The sequence below is a fragment of the Aulonocara sp. 'chitande type north' Nkhata Bay genome, linkage group LG12 (genome assembly GCF_057382095.1).
Source record: "Aulonocara sp. 'chitande type north' Nkhata Bay isolate Kocher_YH1m ecotype deep benthic linkage group LG12, A_spYH_male_GT1.1, whole genome shotgun sequence".
In the NCBI taxonomy this organism is placed as follows: Eukaryota; Metazoa; Chordata; class Actinopteri; order Cichliformes; family Cichlidae; genus Aulonocara; species Aulonocara sp. 'chitande type north' Nkhata Bay.
In genome coordinates, this window is record NC_141355.1 from 17,421,819 (window position 1) to 17,447,852 (window position 26,034).

The 26,034-nt window shown below is 39.5% G+C and overlaps 1 protein-coding gene across 14 annotated transcripts in view; it reads left to right on the plus strand.

Annotated features, from left to right (window-relative positions):
- Positions 1–26,034, plus strand: part of trpm3 (transient receptor potential cation channel, subfamily M, member 3) — a 147,496-nt gene that overhangs the window by 115,413 nt on the left and 6,049 nt on the right. For 2 of the 14 annotated variants that reach the window (XM_086313942.1, XM_086313947.1), the window contains exons 10-23: positions 4,796–4,896; positions 5,169–5,303; positions 5,387–5,437; positions 10,004–10,039; positions 10,205–10,345; positions 12,155–12,184; positions 13,529–13,821; positions 14,932–15,160; positions 17,667–17,870; positions 20,107–20,247; positions 21,440–21,568; positions 22,155–22,406; positions 23,689–23,863; positions 24,324–24,452. In XM_086313942.1, coding sequence (XP_086170068.1) covers positions 4,796–4,896; positions 5,169–5,303; positions 5,387–5,437; positions 10,004–10,039; positions 10,205–10,345; positions 12,155–12,184; positions 13,529–13,821; positions 14,932–15,160; positions 17,667–17,870; positions 20,107–20,247; positions 21,440–21,568; positions 22,155–22,406; positions 23,689–23,863; positions 24,324–24,452 — 2,046 coding nt within the window. The remainder of the gene's footprint in view (positions 1–4,795; positions 4,897–5,168; positions 5,304–5,386; positions 5,438–10,003; positions 10,040–10,204; positions 10,346–12,154; positions 12,185–13,528; positions 13,822–14,931; positions 15,161–17,666; positions 17,871–20,106; positions 20,248–21,439; positions 21,569–22,154; positions 22,407–23,688; positions 23,864–24,323; positions 24,453–26,034) is intronic. The other 12 variants (XM_086313945.1, XM_086313950.1, XM_086313952.1 and 9 more) reach the window with 7 other exon arrangements.

The window sequence follows — 26,034 nt, forward strand, 5'->3', positions numbered from 1 at the left end:
GTTCAGCCTGAGCATCATAACAGGAAACAAAGGTTTAACATTTAAGTGACTTTGAGTCATGGTTGTCGGAAAGAGACGGGCTGGACTGAGTATTTCAGAAACTGGGATCCATTGTGATTTTCCCGTAAATCCATCTCTAGAATTTTCAGAGAACTGTGCGAAAATATCTGGTGAGCTGAATTTCTCTGGGTGAAAATTCCCTGTTGATCCCAGAGCTCAGAGCAGAATGGACAGACTGCTTCAAGCTGATTGGAAGCCAACAATAAATCACATAGTGATTATACAGCCAACATATACAGAAGAACACTTTAAAACGTAAGACACATCAAATCTGGTAGCAGATGGTTTTCCAGAAGCAGAAGAACAGGTGCCACTCCTGTCAGCTCAGAGCATCAACAGTTACCCCAGAATTGGTCTATAGATATGACAAACTTTGCCTGTTATGTTGAGTCTAGATTTCTGCCAAAACATTCTGATAGTAGAGTCAGAATTTGACGTAAACAGCATGAAAGCATTGAGCCTTCCTGCCTTTTATCAATGGATCAGTCTGCTGGTGCTGGCATAATAGTGTGGGGGTATTTTCTTGGCTTGCTTGGTGCCCCTTGTACCAGCTGAGCATGGTTTAAATGGCACAAGCCGCCTAAGTATTGTTGCCGAAAATGCCCATCCCTTTATGACCACATGCAGTATAAAGCATCTTCTGATGGGTGCTTTCAGCATGATGACACGTCACAAAGCTCAAATCGCCTCAAACTTTTTTCTTGAACATGACAATGAGTTCAGTGTATCCAAATGGCCTCCACAGTCACCAGATCTAAATCCAATAGAGCATCTTTGGGATCTGGTGAAATGGAAGATTCACATCATGGATGTGCAGCCAGCAAATCTGTAGCAACTATGCTATCATGTCAATATGGACCAAAATCTCTGAGGAGTATTTCCAGGAGTATTTTAAGTCAGTCCTGAAAGCAAAAGGTGGTCCAATCTAATGCTACCAAGGTGTAACTAACAAAGTGAGTGGTGAGTGTATATTTAGGTGTCTAATTGTTTAAGTAATTACTTAAACACAAAGGGGTTGCAGCTCTAGTTTCCCAACAGCTACAGTATTAAAGCCATTACAGGCAGGCTTACAGTGAGCTCAGCTTTCTCATTTTGTATGCTAATTAAAAACCTGAGATAAAAATAACACCTGTAAAATCATCAATTAGCGCAAACACAGCTGCTCATTACCGCCAGAGACAAGTAATTCTAGGATGACACTGCCAGTCCCCGGTAAGTGCCCTGTCTTTTGTGGCATTTTCTTTGAAGAATATATTTGCATTTAAGTTGCACTTATGAAATACATTTTCATGAGGTAAAAAAGTTCTTTGTGAAAGCCATATATCATCTAAGCACAGCTCATGTTGTAAAATATCTTATATTTACACATGTACAGAACCTTATGTGGCATGGCCGTTCAAGGGCTGCTGTCATGGCCAAAAGATTTGGACCACGAGGAGTTTAAACTCTCTTTTAAAGGAGAACCACTGAATACTCTGGGACTGCACGTCAGATCACCTTATAAAATATCTCATAAATTGCTCCTCAGAGACAAACTAATAGTGATTTAAAGGCTCATATCCTTGTTGTTTCCTCCTCCATTTATCACACTGCAACGCATTCTATTTAATCAGCACGACAACATGAGGACTGACACTGAAATATGCACAAAGAAACACTGAAGAACAAACCATTATAATAATAATAATAATGGATACTTTATTGATCCCCATGGGGAAATTACTTGTTTTTCTCTGCATTTGACCCATTCACTCAGTGAAGCAGTGGGCAGCCCACTAAGCAGGCGCCCGGGGAGCAGTGTGTAGGGACGGTACCTTGCTCAGGGGTACCTCAGGGTAGCCGTTAAGTGGATTCGAACCGCCGACCTTCCGATCATGGGGCGACCACTTTACCATTATCACTAGCCCTGCGTCATATGCTGTTGGTCTTTGCTGTGACAGTAAAACACTTCACACCCACTGAGTTATGGACTACAAGACTTCTAAAGTAGCTCTGGCACTGAGAAGTTTACATTTTTAGGGTATATCCCACAACAGCCCTTTCCTGTTTAATGGTTTGTTCCTCTCCAAATCACTGTTTGTAAGTATTCATTAATACTGGCCATGAATGATTCACAAGTACTGCTATTTTTGAGATGCTCTGAACAGTTGTCTGGGCACAAAAATTTGGAACTTGGAAAAAAAAATGCTCAGTCTTCCCATTCTCCTAGATCCAATACATTGACTGTGAGTGGACATAATGCTTTGGTTCATGTGCGTACACTTGTAAAAAGGCTCATATTCGAGCTGTTCTGTAACAAATTCCTATACATTTGTTAATAATAATGAAAAATTACCAAAGTAAACCACACACACACACACGAGTGGGAGAGAGAGGGGATCCATGGATCCATTTGCTCAATTGGTTGTTCAGTAGGTTGTATTGATTGTGGTTTCTGTTGCTTCTTCTATGCTCACAGGAGATTGCATGCATTTTCTCTTCCTGTCACACACTCACATACACACACACACTAGAGACTAGAAGTACAGACATCATGCCTGCATGCCAAGGATCAGTGATTCCTGTGGGAGTGCTTAGAAATTCAACACATATGATTGGCTGTCTCAGGAATTGTTCCCTAGAGGAACATGCCAGTCCACAGACAAGGAAAAAGTGCAAAAGAGTAGCTTGCAGTCATGATGAATAATTTCTTTGGCCCATCCATTAATTATCTTCATTCCAAACTCTTTTTCTCCCATTCTGTTACCTTTTCTATATATACATAAGGTTATTGTGTTTAATGAGATCTGCTATTCATGTCTATTCACATTGTTAGAGAAGCTTTTGTGAATAAGTGAAGGAAGAATGTGAAATCAAAGAGCAAAAAGGCAAAATAGCAAAAAGAACATAATTAAAAAGAAATTAGAAAAATTAAAAATGAGTTAGGGGCAAAATTGTCTTATGGTCAACAGCACAGGGGCCATTTCAGATGCAATTCTCATTCTGCAGCTGCATGAATGAGATGTGTTCAAGGCTTTTAGTGTAAAATGAAATCGGTCACATCCTGCCTGAGAGCTTTTTAAAACACTGGATTAGACTCCTTCGCCAAGGAACTAAGCCACTGCCTGGGGCTCAACAAAAAAACAAAACATCACAGTCAGGAACGCACAGAGTGGAGCGAACTGAGCAAGAATCGAAGAAAGAGAATTTAAGGGGTGAGCGCAAGCCTCTGTAAGAAAGATAGAAAGATTAAGAAAAGTGGAAGGAGACCTCGCAGAGAGGAAACAGCAACTACACACAGATGGTGCAAGTGTGGTGAGGTGGGAGTAATTGATGGCCTGCTGTCTGGGGTAGTCAATATCCTAAAGATTGGGTACATAAAGTCAGTTGACTTCAGTCCAACCCTGCAGGCAGAGAGAATGAAGTCGCAGGCCTTTGATAAAGCAGGACCTCCTTTCCTTTTAATATATACACATATCCCCTAAAACTCCTATTAGTGGGCACTGCTTATTATCAGTGGGACTCGGTCAGAACTCACTCCATTAAGCTCTAGTGATGCAGCACAAGCCTTGAAGTCAGAGAGAGCAGGCTGTGAAGTGATGATATTGGGATTCTTAATAAAAATCACACCATCTTGTCAAACCGGGGATATTATTGTGCTTTAACTTACAGTTGATTTGTCAGAAGGCTAAAAAAATCAATTTCTTCCTTTGTGTTTTTCTTGTTTTTCTCTGTTTGCACTACGTATTGTTGGGAACAGCAGGCTGTGATCTTGAATTACGTCTCATTAGTCAGCATTTGCTGAGATGTGTTGGTACAAACAGGTACAACGACAAAAACTAATATCTCTCATGGACTGACTGTCTAGTCACTTCAAATGCTGTAAGTGCTTTTTTTTTATGCAACCTTGAAAAACTGAGTTAATTCCAAAATACAGTATTAGACGACAGAAAACAAGAGGGGAGAGAAAAAGGAAATGACAGGGGTCCATGAATACATTCGAACCACAGTGCAATTTCATTATGATATTAATTTCAGTCACAGTCACCATTTAGAGAAAAATAGCTCAACAGATTTACACAAATCTTGTAAACAAGGTATTTTGTTCCACCCAGCATTACACTCAATTTAATCCACTCACACTCTTTTGTTATTATTATTATCATTTTAATCTTGCATTTGTATACATTGGAGTTTCTTTACTTTGGCTTCTAGTTATGTTACTGATATGTTTTCTGGAGGATCGAAGTGAAGGATCAGAGTACTGTAAATGTTTTTGGACACAGAAATCAAAGGAAAAATGTGTATTCCACATTTTCTGCAGGGATGAGGTAGAGTGTTAAAGAAATGCTTATATCAGTGAGTAAAGACGGGTTCTTCTGTTTTACAGACGACAAGCGCAGCAAAGGCACAACACTTTTCAAAAGAGCTTCAAGTAGACCAAACCTTTGTCTTGTCACAATAACATTTTGCAGTTTAGCCAAGCACTTCAGCAAAATAATTCATGAGCGTTAACCTTGGCAGTCCCACTGCAGCACTTTACAAATATACAAATTCTGCAGAGTAATAAATCAACACAATGTCCATTTAGAATAATCATAAAAAATTATTTCTTTTGGTTGACTCTGACATATTAATGTTGATATATTGATCAAAGATATAGATGTGGCAGTGAGGACATACTAGAATATATACTTATATTTTATAGCTGTGTTTCTCCTAAAGAAAAACTTGTATGTGTAACAATCCATACCAGGTGCTAATGCTTCAGCCCCAGATCAGCTGAGTTTGGCTTTGGCGTGGAACAGAGTGGACATCGCACGGAGTCAGATCTTCATCTACGGACAGCAGTGGCCTGTAAGAAGCAGATACAGTATAAGCCAGAATATATGTGATGTATACATACTGTGTTATTATTTATATTCACAGGATGTTTGAACCTGATTTATTCGCACTGACGTCTCAACTCTGAGTTTCACAGTAGTTGAATTTGAACTTAATGCTAATACTGCTCTAATAATTATAACAATAATAGCTCATGATGCTCAAAGTTGTTTACATGAGAAGAAATACTTGATGCAGTTCTTGTGTATAGGATGTGATATCACTGTATACTGTGTATGTCCTAGGTTGGTTCCCTGGAGCAGGCGATGCTGGATGCCTTAGTTCTGGACAGAGTTGACTTTGTCAAGCTACTGATTGAAAATGGAGTCAGCATGCACCGTTTCCTCACTCTTTCCAGGCTGGAGGAGCTCTATAACACGGTAATGACAAGCATAAAGTGTTGAAAACACGCTTTAAAAAAAAAAAAAACCTCATTCTGTTACTTTTTTCTTTCTTTCAACAGCGCCATGGACCATCAAACACGCTGTACCACCTCGTCAGAGATGTCAAAAAGGTATGACCATCACTGCCGTCCCAGTAGCTCTGTTGCTGTTCAGTATGGGAATGTGGTATATTAAAGAAGACAAGTTTGACTCCATAGAGTTGCAGTTGCTTTTTTTGTGGTGTGTGTTGTTATGCTGTTTGCATCACTCCGTATATATCTACATTTTGCACTAGTTGCTGTAAACTGCAAATAGATGCCGGCCGGCTTTTCTTTTTCAGCTGGAGTTGCGGGCTGCAGTGGCTATGTAGTGCTGTGCACGACTCTCATCCCTCTCATGATTCCTCAGTTTACTCCTTTCTTTATCAAAGGCACACACCACCACGGTAAACAAACACTACATGTATTAAATATTGTTTTATCCGCAGAACTCGGAGCAATACTGAGCAAAGTGAGACCACAATGGAAATGCTGCAAGGCTGAAGAGCTTAGTAGTCCCACAGTTTGTTTTAGTTTTAACTTGTATTTTAAATGGCCTGTAACGTGATTTCTTGAATAGTGATAGTTGAGACACAAGGTGATTCAGAGAGCTTACAGGGGGTGATAGAAAAACATTTATAACATTTAAATAAGGGGTGTCAAACTCATTTTACATTGTGGGCCACATGTGAAGAAGTGTAACTGCACATTTAATCTGTGAGATATTTTAATATAGGAAAAAGAAGTGTAATTTCAGCAGCACGTCTCAGTTTTTGTACATGATACAGAAATGTGCTTCAGTACATTAAAAAATGTCACTGCATGACTTCGGGCTTAAATTGTAAGGAAAAAATGTGTAAAATGACAGAAAAAGCTCTGGCATGTCATAGCCTACACAAGGTTTTCTTTTTCTTTTCCTCTGAAACCAATGTAAAATCTTTTTTGTTTGTTTTTAAATGTAGGAAAAAAAAGCTTAACCCCCCCCCCCCCCCCCCCCCCCAAAAAACAAAAAAACAAAAAACAAACTTCTATGGTGCCTTAAAATTGCTCATGATAAAAGGTGACAGCATATATTTTACATTCAGCACATATTATAGTTTTGAGAGATGATAGAGAGGTCAACAACCATTACCATTAGCATGGAGACATGCTCATTAATTATAGTGTTACTAATTGCAGTGACGCCACATGCGCCTCTGAAAGTGTCTGTAATCTCCCCTCCTTTACTTCTTCCCCTATCTTTGCACAAACTTCGATCTCATGCTGGTGTAGAAAGCAGGAACACGCAGCGTACAGTAACTGCCATCTCACTGCACCATTTCACCAATGTGCAAAACATACACTGTAGTGCATGGCATAACGTTACCATCTCCTTTCTGCAGAGCTGTGTGTAATTGCAATAGTGTTGCTGAGTGTTTGTGTGTCACTGTTCTATCATGGTATGGTGCTAATTAGATTTAAATTTAGATCTTCATGTCATAGCTGCTTCCTTTCTTTTTCATTGGTCTTTGAAGACTGTTAGGCTTTACCGCTGGCATTTAATGGCTATTAATTAGATTTAAATTGCAGGTATTTTGCTAATATCAGCGCTATGGGTGAATGCAGGCTGTATTCAAGTTCAGTCTGCAGATCAAGAAAAGCGATCGTCATAGAAATGGGTTTCTGTACTACACCTAGTAAATAATCAAATGAATAGCAGAGTAAATGAACATTGTAGCTTTATGTACAGGTTGTGGCTTTAGTGTTGCTTTTCAAACAGGGGTTGGGAAGGCATCCTAATGTAGTAGCAGTGTGCTTTTTACCCTCAGTTTGCTTTGCTATTTACAAACTGAGAGCTCAGGAGATAGCTAAGAAGGGTAAGAAATGTGGCTCCAGTACACAGCACAGTATATATTTCACCAATGTCTTTACAATTATCATCAGAGAGGTTCACATAGTTTGGGCAAAAGGTACCTTTGTCAAAGCACCTGGTTTAAACTAGAGCCGTAAATGTTAGAGGCAAGTTTTAAAAGTTTCAGTTAATCATTAGTAAGTCCGCTAGGACTCAAAGCTAACTACACAAGAATATTAAGAACTGTTCTGTAAGAGCTCAGAGTGCATTCATAGAAGCTATTAGCTTGACCTTTAACACCAATTACAGGAGGGATCAACAGCTACTTGCTGGTACATGTGTATATACTGCACATTCATTTATTAGTGTAAGAGAGTGGAGAACAATTATTATTGAAGTTATTTTTTTTTTTTTTTAAAGTACATGCCATGACTTTTCCAACATCATTGATCCTCTTTGAAAATTTGTCTTCAGGTAAAGGTGATAAAGTCAAACAAACAACATGCTAGTGCATCTCAAAAACTTATCATAGTGTGAAAAAGTTTGTTTTTATTTTCCTATTATGGCTCATAGCTCGTGAAAATACAAATTAAAATATTTAATTTCAAATTTGAGCAAATCACTATTCAAACAGTATAAATACAGAAAACGCCTGCTGACTTGGCAGTTGTCCAGATAACTTTCCACAAGGAGGGTAAGCCTCAGAAAAGGCTGCCTGTTTGCAGAGTGCTGTAGCAAAGCACATTAATGAAGAGTTGCCTGGAAAGGGAAAGTTAACAAAAACAGAAATGAGAAGACTGTCGAGAAAAGTCAGTTCAACAACTTGGGAAAGCTTCACAAGGACTGGACAGAGGCTGGTATCAGTGCATCAAGAGCACCACGCGCAGATGTTTTTAGGAAAAGGTTTTCAACTGTTACATTTCTAATATCAACCCACTCCTGAACAAGAGACAAAATTAGAAGTCTCTTACCTGGCCCAAGGAGAAAAACAGAACTGGACGGTTGCTCAGAAGTGCAAAGTTCTTTTTTTTTTTAGATGAAAGTAAATTTTGTATTAGATTTAGAGATCAAGGTCAAGGAGTCTGAAGAGAGGCACAGAATCCAAGCTGTCTGAAGTCCAGTGTGAAGTTTCTGCAGTCTGTGATGATTTGGGATCATCTGCGGTTGTTGGTTGTTGTCGGTGGATTGTGTTTTATCAAGTCCAAAGTCAACACAGCCATCTACCAGGAGATTTCCATCTTCATGGAAATGCTTATTACTTTTCATTTTCCAGCAGCACTTAGCATCTGACTTGAAATAATTTACTTTACATTTACATGAAAGTTTACCTGTTTGAATTAAATTACAATGAAAAAAAAGTTTTTCACAATACTCTCATTTTTTGAGATGCACTAGCAGAGTCCAGTCCAGAGTCCTGTAAATACCTACAAGTCTAACAAGGGACATAAAAAGGTCTCTAAATAGTTTGAATGAAATCGTTCAACTGGGCAGCCTCAGTAAATTTAGGCAGTGAGCAGTCTCAGTTAGCCGCCTCCAAATATTTTGTCACATGAACTGTGACAGAAGAAGAATGGGGCTGAATTCTTCCACAGCAATGTAAAAGACTGATGAACTCATTTAGAAAACTATTACTTGAACTTAAGCGGTTCTACAAGGTTCAGAATCATGGGATGCATTTAGTTTTTCACAGGTTTGTATAGGTTAAAGATTTTTGGAGTAATGTTCTCTGGGCTCAGATTTGAATTGCATCAAAAACAAATTGTGGGTGAAATTTGAAACGGTGACTGCAAGAAAATGGAAAGATTTGTGCCTTTAAATTTACAAATTCCCTTGAGCACACAGAGGTTAATCCTATTTAAGTCTTTTGTGTTGGGTTTTTTGTACTTACTTTTACCACAGAAGAATATCAAGTAATTGTTAGCAATTAAATGTTAGAAAAGATAAAGAAACCACATTTTAGAATCAAATGCTTTCTTATTTACAAGTGCTAAAAAAGTCAACAGTTTCTAGTGGATATACTTATTTTCATCCATGAAACAGTGATGGGTAGCACACAGTGGATTTCTAGGATACCACATCTGATTGAAGAACAGTCACGACAGGTAACTGGTGTCTCAAAGAAGCAGTGGCTGCCAGGGTAATTGCTGCAGGGTTGATGTTGAGGGCATGAGGAGGAATAGCGAGTGTCGACATGGTTATAGTCCACATGTGAAGGTGCTTCTGTTTCAATAGTGAGTCTCACCTTCCATGTTAATAGCTGTCCGTCTATCTTTCCACTCTCTTCCAGGCTAATGAGTCATTTATACTTTCCTTCTCCTTTCTTCTCCTCGAGACTGCATTGAACCTCACTGTGAAGATCTCATTACATGCCTAAATGCAAATTATGACAAATCATTCACTTTTTTTTTTTTACATGCTTTGTAATTGTCCTCAGAAATTACACTCTCTAATTCACGCTGCACCTGAGATTTAATTCTCTCCTCATTTTCAGCTCCTCTATTGAATATAAAAGACTTGCACTTTGGGGCTTTATCGTGTCACATTGTAGAAAGAGTAATGGGATCCCTGAAACTGTGATCCTTTTTTTAAAAACAACTTCATTTTTTCATTTTTTTGCTTACAGTATTGATAAAACTGTTTCACGTTTCTACATGGAAAACAAGACCCGTGTAAATATCAAAAGCCAAACAGAACAACAGTCTGGTTGAGACAACAATTTATTAAAGAGACTGGAAGAGAGATCTTGCCCGAGAGTTTCTGTGTATCTCATTTCTCCTGCTCTTGCTTATCATGCCGTTTATTCACTGACATTATGTGTTCTTTCCAAGCAAGAGTATCCAGGGTTCAGTTGGATCTACTTCAAGGTGAATCAGATAATCAAGTTTTTCTTTCATAGCCAAAAACAGTTTGATATGGATTTTGTGCAGTGAGTGTATATGGCTGTGTGATTTTGTTTTGTACTCTTGTTTCCCTTCCTGTGTTAATCAGTCGGTGTGGGTCGTTGCCTGTTAACCCTGTTTGGTTTTTAGGGAAACCTGCCCCCGGACTACCGGATCAGCCTCATTGACATTGGACTGGTCATTGAATACCTCATGGGCGGGGCATATCGGTGTAACTACACCAGGAAGAGGTTCCGAACTCTATACCATAACCTCTTCGGACCCAAGAGGGTGAGTGAATGAGTCTCACCTGAATTATCCTCTTAGTGTTTAATCAATTTCAGATCTACTGTCATTAATCCAAGGAGCAGCACCAGCTAAATGAGCCTCATTATCAAACGTGTCCTCATAAGGATAAGTGGATAATAATATATTTCTTATACTAACATATTTATCAGAGAGTCTAAAGGTCAGCTGCGCTTTGCGGATGGTAATTAATTAACTTTTAGATGCAAGTTTTGATGATTTTTACCTGACAAATGGCAGAAAAGGAGATCTGCAGTGGGAGGTCAGTGAGACACGTGACTTTTTTTGGACAAAAAGATGGGAGCGGTTTTTAGTAATTTTGTTTTTTATCAATACCAATTCCAGAAAAATATTAGTCTGAAAGTACAGCAGAAAAATAGGTAGGAATAAAAATGACTGAGTCCAACATTTATGCTGCACTTTTTGAATTTATCACAAAAACCAGAGTTACAACATGAAAAAAATAAACAAAAATGGAGACTTCTTTCTGTTAAAAGGGAGTTTTTCCTTCCCAGTGTCACCAAGCCTGTGATTTGGTGCTATCTAAATATATCTAAGTGCATAATTACTTATGTAAGTGTAATTGCCTGAAATCAGAAAAAGGCACCAATATGTTTAAGGGATTAATTTTGGGTTTCAACTGAGAAGAATTTAGTTAATATGCACATACTTACACAAATTTAGCTTTTATTTGTGTGTCAGGGTGCTGTTGATCAGCACAGGTTAAATATATGAGCATTGCTTCCCCTGTTATTCATTTACACATCAAGTAAAGTAGGAACATTGCATGCCCTATCATAAGCCTAATGCAACAAATCATCTTTGTGTAGCAGTTGCTCTTCATTATGCGCCGTCATCATCATCAAACTGCACACAGTTCATTACAACCCCACCAGCAAGTTTTCTTGGTGATTAGTACACACAACCAAAGTGACAAAGTGATCTCTGAAATCGTGCTTTGTTTGATGGTTGTGTTTTATACTGCTGCACATGTTGCACATTATATACATTTCACATTCTGTTTTCTCATTCTGCCTCGAAAACCTGCACACTTGTGAGGAAAATGTAAACATGCATAACTGTATAAAACACAATACTTAATGATGCACTTTGGTATTTGCACATTCAGTCGTGTGATTGTGAGCGTTGTGTGCAAGTGTGTATGTGAACCTTTGTGCATCTGTTTATCTTACTGTACAAGACTGCATGGTAGCCACAAAGCAGCTGGAAAGGCACAGATAACGTTTGAGGTAAGAAACAGGAGAGACAGAGCAAGGAGGCAAAATGAGAGACAAAGAAAGACAGAGTCACCTCCACTTTAACTGGGATTTTCTAGACCAAGTGAATGCACAGCCACATAGTTATGTGCATGCACACATAAACACATGTTAAGGAAGAACAAAGTCTTGAAATAGATGTAGATATCAGAATCCCCACAAGAGATTTGGGTTATTTTTACCAACTCAGATGATGGCTCATGAATACATAATTCATACATGCCCTGCTTTAATGCAGATACACAGTACTGTACCAGATCTACAAATATAAATTCATTTAATACATGCAAGCAGAAAAGGATTAGATATTATTGCCATATATACAGTCACTCAAATGAGCACAAAGTGCCATCCCTAAGTATCAGTTCCATTTTGAAGCATGCAAATAAAAGTCAGTGATTTACTCTGTTTAAAGGATCTTCTTGGCCTGTAAGTCTTGTGCATCAAAAGTAAAGTGTGCTATAAAATACATTCAACAAGGTCTCGCTGTGTGTTAATGTTTCTTTTTCATTTCTAGCCCAAGGCTCTGAAACTGCTGGGGATGGAGGTGAGTCTTGATCCAATCATGGTTGTTATTTAGTCATTCCTTCACTGTTCCTAACCCTTATCTCTCAAGCCTCTTCACTTAACTGATCTACAGTTTACTCATCTAAATAAGTGTGCTCATGTGTGCCGTGTGCCTCTCAGTAGATGAAGGGAAGCTCTAGATGTATATTTAATCTATTTTGCTGGTTAGTTTTATACATTTCTGAGTCAGCTGAGTGCTTTTCACACAAACAGCCAATAAAACAAAACAAAGTCATTTTGGTTTACAGCTTTTTCTCAGATTTATGGACTTTTTAAAAAGCTGGAGACTCATGCTCCAGACAGTTTAAATGCATATATATCTTGCAGTGCATTTCAAAGCAGTCCTGCTGTATTCAGCTGAATAAGCTATGGATGACCTGATCAGATTCATGTGGTGTGTGGTGTAATTTCTTAAAGCTTCACAAAGCACTGTTCCTCGGAGGTATTTATACGCATGGAACAAACATTCCTTTGTTTTTCTGTATGTTGTGAATTTATCCCCCATGTGTCGGTGTGTGTTCTCTGTTGTTTTTGCCACGCCATTACCTTTCTATCTTCACAAAGCCTATTTATCATCTAGCCAGTATGTATGTCAGAAATACTGCTGTTAAAGGGTGACAGCTGTGAACCCTGAAGGGTTTCTTTTGTAATACTTGCAATCATTTCAAGCATTGCGATAATTTCATTTCTGAATATCACTGAAATTTGCTAGCTTATACCAGATATTTGTCACTATCTGTAATTGCTGAATATTTTACTGCTCTGCAATCTTTTATGTCCAGCTGATCTCTTGCACTGAAAGTTATTTTTCAAATGGATTTAGCTGTTTTCAACAGTCTAAATGTGAAATTATGTCATTTAATGACTGACTGGCAGCAGCTATGTCTCCAGAGACAGAGAGCCAACTTGGTGAAAAGCCAATAAATTTACCTCTTGTAAGGTTTTTTTACTATTAATTGAACTGAAACTATATTATAAAGAAGTTAAATTATGTTTAAAATCATGCGGAGATGTACATGAGCCCATACCCGCTCTGCGTTATCTAGATTGTTTAGTATTTGGCACATTGTGCTCTAGCTTGTCTCTTCAAAATATAACTTCCCAAGCATTTATAGAAGATCAGTTTAGGCGTCTAGATGCAGTCGAACCAAAGTGTTCTTCAGAGGTTTACATCATGTAAAACTTTCAAATTTCTTGGCTGACACTTGTGATCAGTATTTACAATCCAAACCACATATATGCATAATGTTTTCCTTCTATACAGAAAAGATCTGAAAAATCCCTAAGAAATACTTTTATACAGATGCTTCTGTTTCCCCACTAGGATGACATGCCAATCCGAAGAGGTCGTCAGAAGACGACACGTAAACGAGAGGAAGAGGTAGACATCGATTTGGACGACCCAGAAATCAACCACTTCCCTTTCCCCTTCCACGAGCTGATGGTGTGGGCTGTGCTCATGAAACGTCAGAAGATGGCGCTGTTCTTTTGGCAGCATGGTGAAGAGGCCATGGCCAAAGCCTTGGTGGCATGTAAGCTTTGTAAGGCCATGGCACACGAAGCATCTGAGAACGACATGGTGGATGACATTTCCCAGGAACTAAACCACAACTCTCGGTGGGTGACATGATATATTTTCATGTTATCCCAATCTCTCTCCGTCTGGCTCACTCTTTATCTTTCCCTCCCTCTGCCAGCTTATTCGGTTTAAACAGGATATTCAAGTATAGTTTTATATATAAATAATGTATATTGTAGTACTTAGAAGAGCTGGAAAACATGGAAACATGCTGTAAATGATTAATGTTAACGCTGAGCTAAGAGTCTAGACAGGAGCGTCTACCTCATACATCAGTATGTGTAGGTGGATGTACATACACACATGCCTTCCCTCATACAAACTGACCTGTTTCAGACTAGCTCTCATGGGATGTAAGTGACGCACATAAAAAGATCTAATAACATGCATCACCATTAGTTAAGGATGGGCATGTGAGATTGAGGTAATGCCTGAGATGAACACACACATTTGAAAAGATAACCTTGTAATTGACATATTTGGAGTTAATTGTCCAAACAATATTTGGATTCCTGAGTGAGTTTGTATCATATTCTGCGTCATATTCAGGATAATATTCAATTATGAACCAAACATTTTTTTATCCATCCATTGTATGTGAAGCCACTAATGCTGCTATATATATATATATATATATATATATATATATATATATATATATATATATATATATATATATATATATATAAGAAAAAAAATTTGTTCATAATTGAATGTGATGCTGTAAAAAATTAATGTCCTGAAATGAAAGTATGAGAAAAGTATTGTGTAGGATTTTGGAACCCAATTAAAAATTTGATATAAGCGATGGTACTGGTACAGATGTTGCTTTGAACATCTGAGAAAACTGTTGTGTTTCTGCATGTATTTGTGTTGGCCACATCATATTTCTTTCATTTATCAAAGATATGTTGCATTTAATATTATCCTTGTAAGTCATCTAAACATTCACCTTGTAACCAATTCACACCGCACAGTTTTTATGTTTGTACATGTGTTTTATGCCATAATAATACCCTCAGACTTGGGGCCAGGTGGCCAGCAGTGTTATGACCAGTTGAATAACATTTTCACTTTTAGGCAAAGTATATTGCTGTCTTGATTCATGACTCAGTGTGCTTGTATACATACTTTATATATTTTCCCAGAGAGTTTGGCCAGCTGGCTGTGGAGCTCCTAGACCAGTCCTATAAACAGGATGAGCAGATGGCCATGAAGCTGCTGACATACGAGCTGAAGAACTGGAGCAATGCCACCTGCCTGCAGCTGGCTGTAGCAGCCAAACATAGAGATTTCATCGCTCACACCTGCAGTCAGATGCTGCTGACCGACATGTGGATGGGGCGCCTGCGCATGCGCAAGAACTCAGGGCTGAAGGTAGTACGCGTCGGGTAGATGGTTGGGTAGAAGAGTCTGTGCATTTAAAAGCAATGTCCTTCTCTAGTTTAAAAGATTCATGGTTGTATCCCCTCAGACTGCCTGTAAAGTAACGAGATACCTATCAGTTACTCTGTAGGTGATACACCTGCATAAGAAGTAAAACCTACCTGTAGTCAGCATAGCACATAAAATATAAATATACCGTAACTTTCAAGTAATTTAAAAGCAGTATTTCCATGATGTAGCTTGTCTGTCAGAGTGCTGGCATGCATATTTTTCAGCTATAAGATGGATAATCTGTACGTAGCTTGGTCATGCTTCAGAGATTTTTTAAACTCTTGAATATCTCTTATGAGTTATAGGCTGCAGAAGATGTGTGCAAGTGGAAGTGGAGGAAGTCTATAATGAGGACATAATATACAATAATGTAGTTATGTCCTTGTTTCATCTCGTGCACACTGTGTGCATGTTTATCCTCACTACATACAATTGGCCTGAACCATACGAGTGAAAAATTAACCTAATCCAGAAAGTTCTGTTCACGGGGAATTAAAAAGGTCAAATGAGGAACACCTGAAGGGGCTATGATGAGTCATTGTTCAGGATTTAGAGTGCATGCTGGACTGTGAGGAGTAGGCAGGTCACCACTGGCGGTAAAAAGCGTACGCTATCCACACCTGCCTCTCAGTTTAGCAAAGACTTACTATTACTATTACTTATCAGATGGACAAATCTGAACCTACACCTGGATTGGTTAATACCAGAAAATTATGTAATATCAAATGTTCGTGTTCTCAGTCACTTTGGTCTTCCAGGGTGACCAGCGACACTATTTCATAGCAGATTAACATCTTAAGGTGAGTTTATGTAGGTGAAATGATGTACTGTACTTAAAGATCAACCCAGTCAAGGTTGCTTGTGATGGTGGGAGGAATGGCCATCCAGAGAAAAGATGTTTATTGGACAATAATAAGCTCGACACTGTCAGTGTGATCAGTGCCGGACTGCTGGCTGAACTTCTGCCACAACTTAATTAGTATAAGCCTTCAAAGCCATCTTTTTAGGTCAGAGGGGACGGGAGAACTGACCTTAATTTAGTCACAAAAAAACCCCTTGAAACAGAGTGCAATGTATTTTACATTGACGCTCGTGCGGTGAACACCCCTTTTAAGTCAAGGAAAAGCTTTTAGTTAAGACTGGTGGTTAAGATTAGAGAAATATTTGCTCATGTGGGTCTCCAAGACATCTGGTGGTAGAGTGATAGGCAGGGAGCTGCTCAGTTCAGAGGTTAGACTTATTTATGCTGAAGAGTTGCACTGGGATTTGCTGAGGCTGAGATCACACTCATTCATACACCGAGCGAGGGGAGTGATGGGTCCGGCTTTCTAGCATCTCAGAGCGAGAGGATACTGCAAGTGCTTTAAGTGTGATTTGGCCTTTGCAGGAGAGCGAGAGAGAGAGAGCGCAAAAGAGAGATAGAGAGAGCCCTACTAAGGCAAACTCACTGGAGCAGTAAGACAGAAAGAAGAAAAAGTGGAAAAAACAAACAAACCGAGATGCATCAAGGAGTTTGTGAAATACGGAGAGTATCATTGTTAAAAATGTTGTCATAATCATCCGTGTGCACAGCTTTTGAATGTATTTATATCACAACTGGAAACTGGAAAGATTTCAGTGGACTGTAAGCTGTACACTGCTTTCTTTTTCTTTTTTACTGTGAAGCACTTTGGTTTTAAACATGCTATAGAAACAGACTTTACTTACTTACCTTATACATCAGTAAGTAATGGTGCGGTTGCCTTAAACACCCTCATAAAATCGGGGATACTACCTGCTTTACTGTGATCCTTTTCATATTCTATATTTAATCCATGCTACTCATCTAACCATCTAACTTTACTGACAGCTATTTTGGTAAATTATTGAATCCGTTTTTAATCTTAGCCCTTAACATATTTATGACGAAACAAACAAAAAATAAAAATTCACTCTTAAGAAAAAGATAACTCATTACCCTGATTTTCATCTTTTTCTCTTATTCTTTACTTCCCACTGTGATCACGTTTGACTTGCTCTTGCTTGCCTATTAGCTGCTGAAGTGTTTACAGCACAGCTGACATTTTTTTTAATAGCCGCTCGAGATGCGTGTGTCCCCGTCATCCATCTTGGCAGCACAGGATTCTTGCTGCATGTCCTTGTCTAATGCCTTTATAATTGACCTCCACCGTTAGACTAGCTGTTGTAAATACCACAGCTTTGTCATTCAGCTAAAAGCAGGTCAGGACAGGATTGGGAGGTGTTCGTGAGAGCAAATGCTTTATTATGTGAGGTTCACATGTGTAAAATAGAGCGATTTTGAAGGTTTTTTTGCTCCAGAGTCTTTGTGTCCTAATTTCCATGGCGCCTCTCATGAAATTAGTGCTATAGCATAACACTCTGTGATTTGTCACTTCCAGCTCTTCCTTCCACATCCACTTCCTGTCTCCCTCATTTGATCACACAGGTAATATTAGGGCTGCTGCTCCCACCATCGATCCTGAGTCTGGAATTCAAGAACAAGGACGAGATGTCCTACATGCCCCAGGATCAGGAGGCCTACCTGCAGGAAAAGGAGGAGGAGGAGCCTGAAAAACCAGTGAAGGAGAAGGAGGAGGAAGACATGGAGTTCACAGTAAGATCTTACTGTGAGACGCAGTACAACTCCGTGGTGAGAGAACCCACCTCAGCCCTGCATAGTCAGAATCGATACACATATTCAGACTATGCACACACAAACACACACGCTTTGTTCGATCTTAAAACTGCACCCAACCCTGACACTGTTTCCTTTTGTAAATATCTCTTGTGGGCAAGTTTTTAAACAATGTCGGTGCTGTCCACAATGAGATGACGCTACACACACTCAGACACGGATATATGCACACAGTTCTCCACGCACACATATTTGTTTCCCTATTCTGGCCAGCTGGACACTTCCTGCCAAATTGGCCTTTCTGTTTCTCATCGTCTCAGCAAAGACATGATTGTGGAGTTGTAGCGTCTCAGTCTGTCGCCGCTTGTGGGTTCCCTCGTGTATCTTTCTCTTTCCGTCTATCTTCTCCTCTGTTTCTCTCTCACCCACCCCCTTCCCTTCTCTCTCATTCTCAGCCCAGCTCTCTCTTTGCTTCTTTATTACTTTTGCTTTCTATCTTTTTTCCTGCAAATCTCTCCCTCCCTCTTTCCCCCTCGCTCTTTCTCTCCCTCTCTGGTTCTTTCTCTCTTTTTCCCTTTTTCTTCAAGCTCAGGTCTGATTGAGGTACAGTACTGTATGCTAGCCAATTGCTTCCCCTCACTCTCTACCATCAGTGATGGCTTGCTGCAGCATACCACTCAGCATGGCAGCTGCTGAGCATGGGAGGCCCAGGCTTTTGCATTATATAACCATGTCCGCCTGCTGCTGCAGAGCTTAAATCATGCAAAGTCTGAGCACCTTCTCCCAGCTCACAGCAGAAGAGTTGGTCCATCTGCATAGACACAAAAAGTACCGAAGAATTAGAACTCGCTCCATTTCAGTCCAGGTCAGTTCTAGCGACGATGCCAGGATCCAGCTTGTGTGTTCGAATGAAGACTGGAATTTGAAAATCAATTTCAATGCACAAACTGAATCCGTGGCTGTCGCGTGAAGCGGCTGAACTGAAGTTGAATGCCTTCCAGCACCACTGTGCATATTTTCCATCTTGCATTGAGCAAGCCAGCAAGCCAGTGCAAACATTCACGAAACGGGTCTTTTTTTTACACTTGCAGTCCTAGAGGCACTCTGGCGTTAAACAAAGATTCCCCGCTGCTAGAGAATGTACTTGTAAAGAGCCCCTTCCTGTTGCCCTGGCTTCTGACTGCACAAATGCAGCGTCACTTACTTATGAATCACACAAAGATTCATACATATATACACGGACTGCTACACCACAGAGGGAGATTGTATTTTCGTGATATGATGATCAGATGCTTGGCATAGAACACACTGTAATGGATGTAAAAGCCTGTCTGATAGCTAAAATGCATGTTTAGTGCAGTTAAGGCATGGTGTGATTTACACACTGGCGTCTGAATTTGTTCATCCTGAAGGCCCTGTCTGTGTGTGCCTTGGAGAAAACTTTAGCTCTATATGTTTCACATATTTGGGGCATAAAACAAAATAGAAATCCTCTAGTTCTTACTAAAAGTGCTCCTTTTCTTCTAATTTCATAGAGGTGGTTTTTATGACGAGTCTACCTATTCAACGCCCTGGGATGTACACCGACTCCTCATTGCATATTTGAACCATTTAGACCAGCTTTAAAACTTTAAACGTTGCCCAGGTCTGTTACGCTTGTTGACTTAGAATACAATTCCTCTCAGAGGTCTGGTGTTGCTTTGACATTAAGACCATGACCCATAAAAAAGTGGGCTCCGAACCCTCTCTCATGGATAAGGAAATGTGTCACAGATTGAAGTGAGATATCTATGTCTTATCTTTCCTTTTTTCTGTCTTCTTCCTGTCAGTACCTTGTCTCTTTTTTGCCTCCTAATTGTTGTCTGAGACACAATCCATGAGTGTCCATGTCTGCGTAATACTCTGTTATCAGCCTTCCAGCCTTCACCCAAACTCCACCTCAAACACACATTTCACATTTTGGAATGATTGCATTGCTTGTGCTTGCTTCTTTAATTATGATATTAAAACAGTGCTGTAGCCCATAATTTAACCCTCTCCCCCCTTCTCCCTTTTCTCTGTTATTCAACTCTTCCTCCTCCATCCCAAATACTCATCCTCCTATCCATCCTTCCTCTGCATCTCTACCGACTCCTCCTCCCCCACCTTTCCCATCCATCACATTTCCCTCTTCCCACACTCTCTATACTTTAAATCCTCACACCTCTCACTCCTTCCTCCCTCGCTCCATGTGGGGTTTGCATTCGCCCAGGCAATGCTGGGCAAAGTAACCACAGAGACATCCAGAAAGAAGGATGTTGAGGAGGTTCAGAACCGCCACCGCCTTATCCCCATGGGACGCAAGATATACGAGTTCTACAATGCACCAATTGTCAAGTTCTGGTTCCATACGGTCAGTGTCAGTTTCAGCAGCACCACCTACATGCTCTGCTTCCTGTTGCTACTGTCACTGCTTACTGTATTTCTGCAACAGCATCAAAAGCCTCTACTTTCACGCTCCCTCCATTGTCATTAACCTCCCGTTCCAACCTGACATTGCCTGGCTTGACGGTGTGGGAAAGTATAGTATGAAGTAGATCTGGAGGCTGATGGAAGCAGCATTGAGAGAAAAGTATAGGAGGATGAGGGTGGGTAAGGAATTGAATCACACAAGAAGGCTTTTTATTGACAGTGTGAATATTGACTAAAGTTTCTGGGCCATTGCCACTAGGTTAACTACTACAATATATAAATATTAAATTAAGCTTTGGATTTTTCAATTATCTGTTTTAATAGAGCAGCTTACATGTAGAATCTGTAACTGTTTATGTATAGCTTGTGTGGTACAGTATCTGCCTATGAGCGTGTGTGCTTTGTTTGATTCTGGCTCATTTATTATTTTTCCTTACCCTATCTTGGGTTGCCTCAATTTGCTTGCCCAGTGAAAACATCTCTTTAGCACCGGCAGGGATTTCGCTGTTTATTTATGCAGAGAAAATATTTTCACTGCTCTTTGTTTCATCCTGTTTTCCTCTCTCTGGCTATTCGCTCTCCTTCTCTTCTCCACCCCCCACCGTCTTACCCCACTTCTCCTTTCTGCCCTTCAGGTTAAAGAGAAATACTCTGTGGTGCCTTTCAACTATTGCAGATGTGTTCTCTGAGCCAAAATGGAGTTTTTAGTCTTGTTCCCAATTTAGATTTATACCTATGACCTGATGTGTGCTGTCCAGGTTTAATAATTAGCTATTGTGTGAAGCAAATGTGCATGTGTAGAATGAACACCGGTAGAATGCTTGTTTTGCAGATGGAAAAAATATGCGTATAAACCAGAAAGCCAACATGTTTTTTAAAAGATTCAGGAGACACATAATGGAGGTACCTTGACCCCAAATATCTTTTATCAAAGCCTGAAAACTGCATTAATGGGAGTTGCAATGAGGGTCAGGACTTCACTCAATATGTGTTTAATTTGGGCAAACCCCCTTTCACTGAATCTGTTTGCAGAGAGATAATTGATCTTCATTCGTGTAAAGTTTGCTAATGTGTCTGAAGCGCACAAACTCATAACCATGCTGATTTTTCTCTGCTGTTGCATCACTATGCAGATGGCATATGTGGGCTACCTGATGCTGTTCAACTACATTGTCCTGGTCAAGATGGACTTGTGGCCTTCTCCTCAAGAGTGGATTGTTATCGCTTACATCTTCACCAATGGCATAGAGAAGATGAGAGAGGTACAATAGACTATAAATGTAGACCTGTAGTGACCTCTCTAAGCAAGTCTTCCCTACCGGCCAGCCAACTGAAGACCCAAAGTGTCTCCGGCAGCTTATTTAGTGAGTTCAGTGGTGGAGGGCAAAGGCTAATCATGATGTCCATATCATCTAAGTCTCATAGCAAATAGGTAAAATGTACATATATCAGAGAAATAGATGTAAAAGAGTGTTTGGTAGTGGAGATGCAGGCAGGCCACAGAAATGGGAAAACCATGAAAGCAAAAGAGTAAAGTGAATAGAATATAAAGGTATGTGGCCATATTATGTTCATCCTCTGTGGCTTTGTTTTTACTGTAAGTATATGAAATGCATTCATCATTGTGTCAGCTCATTCTGAGCTGTTAGATTCTCCGATAGGTGAACTCATGCTGCCCTCTTATGGTGGTTGTGATAGAGTGCATTTTTCTGTTGTGCTATTTTTGTCACTTTTTAGAGTCACTGTTTATTTTACCCTTTAGCGTCTGTATTTAATTAATGCCATTTTCTGTCATCTCTGCATTACAGCATCCACATTTCTGTTCATTTTCCTCTGATTGCTGTTTAGATCCTGATGTCTGAGCCGGGAAAGTTGTTACAGAAGGTGAAGGTGTGGCTTCAGGAGTACTGGAACATCACAGACCTCATGGCCATCCTCATATTCTCTGTCGGCATGGTGCTGCGTCTCCAGGAGCCACCGCTCATGAGTTATGGACGGGTGATTTACTGTGTCAACATCATCTATTGGTACATCCGGCTGCTCGACATCTTCGGCGTCAACAAGTACCTGGGTCCCTATGTGATGATGATCGGCAAGATGGTGAGAAGAGGAAGGGGAAGTCAACTCTGTGTGTTTAGGCATCCCTATTATAATCTGCAGTATTTTTCATATTTTCCTTCCATTATCTGGCCTTCATGCCTATCTGTTTACCCTCTGACTTTGCCCAACATCATCTACAGTATACTGACTGTAACAGCTTACTGAGTTTGATGATTGCAAAGGTTTAATCTGTAAGCGGTAAACAAGCTTCTGTGCCTCTTAACTTTATTGTTTGATCGTAGAGAGTTCAAGATCAGAGCCGATACAGACATGGAGATAAAACAACGGGGGGAGGGGGATCAAAGAGCCAGTTCTGTATCTTTCTGATCCTCGACTGTCCTGGGCATGTCCCTGTTTACCGCTGGACGCAGACTCTTTGATATGAAAATCAGCAGTTAGTTAGAGTTACTTAAATTGACAGTGATTTACTCAAATAATTTGCATATGTGATGAGCAGGTTTGAAGTCAACGTTGTTCACAGGCATAAACAGGGTTTTTTTCTGGCTCTGAACAAGCTCAGGGGACTGACTACACATGCAAGCACTTCCTGTCCACATACAGTAAAAACAAATGAGTGTGTTTCACCTAATTTAATATAAATCTTTTTAGATTTATCTTATTATCTGAGTAATTGAGTCATTTTTTTTTAATTACACCGCCATTGCTTTTACTTGGGCTCAGGTTTAACCATCTTTTGGTGCCAAGCACTTATCTATGCAGGCTAATAAAGCTAATAAAGAAATGTAAAAATTGCATTGTAGTTACAGCCAAAAGTATCAACTGTGTTCTTACTAGTTTTGATGCTTTATTCTGCTTATTAGTGTGCCTTGCACTTTTCTTTCTTTTTAGTAATAACAACTTTGGTGACAGCTGTAGCTCCAAGTTTGCTTTAACAGGGTATCTGAATGCAAGATGAGCGACAGTCTGAGTGCATCAAAAAAATGCACAAAAGTGTTCGAAGGATAAATAAGCCCAAAGGGAGAGTGTCCCCTTCAGCCCTGAAAGTGCTCAGAGATTACTCTAAATTAAATGCATTTTAAATATTGACTTCAGGCTTCGTTCCAAAACAAGTTAAATTAAATTTCAGTTGACCAACTTACACTGGGAAGAATACTAATCAAAAAATGCAAATGCAGACCAACTGATTTTCCTGCAGTGACAGACATGCTCATTACCTATTTCCCCATCCAGTGTCATTATTTTCAAAATATCCTGTCCTCGTTTTCTCTTTCCTTTAACCACTCACCTCTTCCCTTCTCCTCTTCCTCTCTCCCTCTGTCAGATGATCGACATGATGTATTTTGTGATCATCATGTTGGTGGTGCTAATGAGTTTTGGGGTGGCACGTCAGGCCATTCTCAACCCTAACGAAGACCCATCCTGGATGCTAGCCAGGAACATCTTCTTCATGCCTTACTGGATGATCTACGGAGAGGTGTTTGCCGACCAGATTGACCGTAAGTTCAGGGGCGAGAGTGTAAGCTGTTAGACAAAATGCGTTTTTGTAAGGAGGAAGGAGGGAGGAATGACGGAAGCAGTATTACTGAAAACACCAGTCTCAGTATGAAATTAGATTTCATTTTCACTCATTTCTTCACAGCTTGAACTATTACTTGAAGATGTTTATGTGCGCACGCATGTGTGTGAGTGTGTGTGTGTAACACATACATAATAAAACTGTTTTCCTCTGAGACTAATTGCATCTGCAGTCATGTAGAGAGAGTGACATTCTGACTCAATAAATTATAAATAGACTGTGAGAAGTGTGTATGTGGAAATGTCCAGAGAGTGAGAGTGCGTTTTGTGTGCTGCTCCGTTCTTATCTTTTTGTGTGGTAATATTTGGTGGTGTGTACAGAATGTGAGGAGTGGCCCAAAGAGAAGAGATCTGAAATAATGTTTTCATTCTTTGTTTCAGATATGCATAGTAGGAAGGTACAGCAAAGGCTGAATGAAAAACTCTGGCTGGTCGAAAATTACTTACGCACTCATGGAACCTGGCGTAATAATGGTCCATCCCACATTGCCCAATGCAGTCAAAATCCCAGTAAATCTATAGCTATAGAACTTAATTTAACCACATCTACCTCTCCCACCTCTCCTTCATCATCGTCACATTAATGCCATGTCATGCCCACTGCTACCACTAGAGGACCACTTGATACAAAAGTGTGCATGCAGCTCCATGCTCTAAGGCTGAAGTTGCCCTCATGTGTTGGCATCTTGGGTCAGCTACTGAATATCAGCAGTGTTTTCTACAAATAACAGAGCGGATTTTAAAAGAATCCAAAACTCCTGATTCCCTGACACTATCAGTCTTCTCCAGATCTTTTATTGAGACAACTAGTAGCTTGACCTAAGGCCATATCCTGCAAGCAACTTTAGACTCACAAATTTTTGCACTGGCTGGCAAATGGTAATGTTACATGGCAGCAGCACTATTCAAATGTGTCTGGTCTTTGTTTTTGGCAGGCTTTCACATCAGGAGGAAATATCAAAGTTTAAAATTTGATATTCCGTTGATGTTTCTTATCCTCTCGTTGTTATTCGATTTTTAATTCGTCCCATTTGAAGAAGTGACCCTGCCATGACAACTCCATCTGTCACATTAAACCATGTCACCCTCCCCTTACGCCGGCTCAGCTTCTCACCGAAGCAATTGCAACATTGGAGAAATATTTCAGCCGATAAATCCGACATTTAACGTGACTAAGCACTGAGACTCAAAAGCTAATACAACATCACGCAGGAATAAAAACAAAAGCATCCACACATCAGCACCACAACATATTTATTAACCACCTCTCATCATCTATAATCTGTTTTTTCAAGTGGTTCAGTTGTCAGAGTTTTTAAATCCAAATTTTTTGGAAGGTTAAAAAAAATTAAATGGAAAAATTACTTCAGTTCTCTGTCTTTGGGCTGCATTGCGTGAAACAATTGAGCACCAAGCAATGATGAGTATGAGTAGAATGAATCTCAAAAGCAAACAAACCAACAACAAATGCTGAATGTTCCCCAGATAAGCCACAGCAACTGAACCATCACAGATGGAAAAAACATTCTAAATACATCTCAAATGATTCAGAACAGTCAACCATTGCTGAATGAAGCTATGGCTCGCATATGTGACAATATATTTTAAACACGGACGACATGTTTAAATATATTGTAAACGCAAACTGTGGTGACACATGACAAATGTGTTTTTTTTCTGTGTATGTGTGTATTTTGTTATCAGATGCACATCTGTGTACATAAACCCCTACCATTATGATTTCCACTCTCTCCTACCGCCACTTTAAGAAAAGAAGCATAATGATGAATTATGCTTCTTGTTTGTTTGCAAAATAAGGAAAAGTGCATTTTTAAAAAAAAATATATATATATATATATATTTTGAGGTCTGCTTGTCTCTTTTAGTTGATCGAGTATACATTTGAATGTTTGATAGTTTCTTCAATTTTCTTAGTTTTGCTTTATTTTAATTCTGATTATATACAGCATCGTCTGTTTGTTATCTGTTATTATGTGTCTGCATGTATTTCATTTATTTTTTGTGCAAAACATTCTTCTGAAATATTATTAATGATGAATGGATGTCTTTATCTAAAGATATAGTTTGCCTT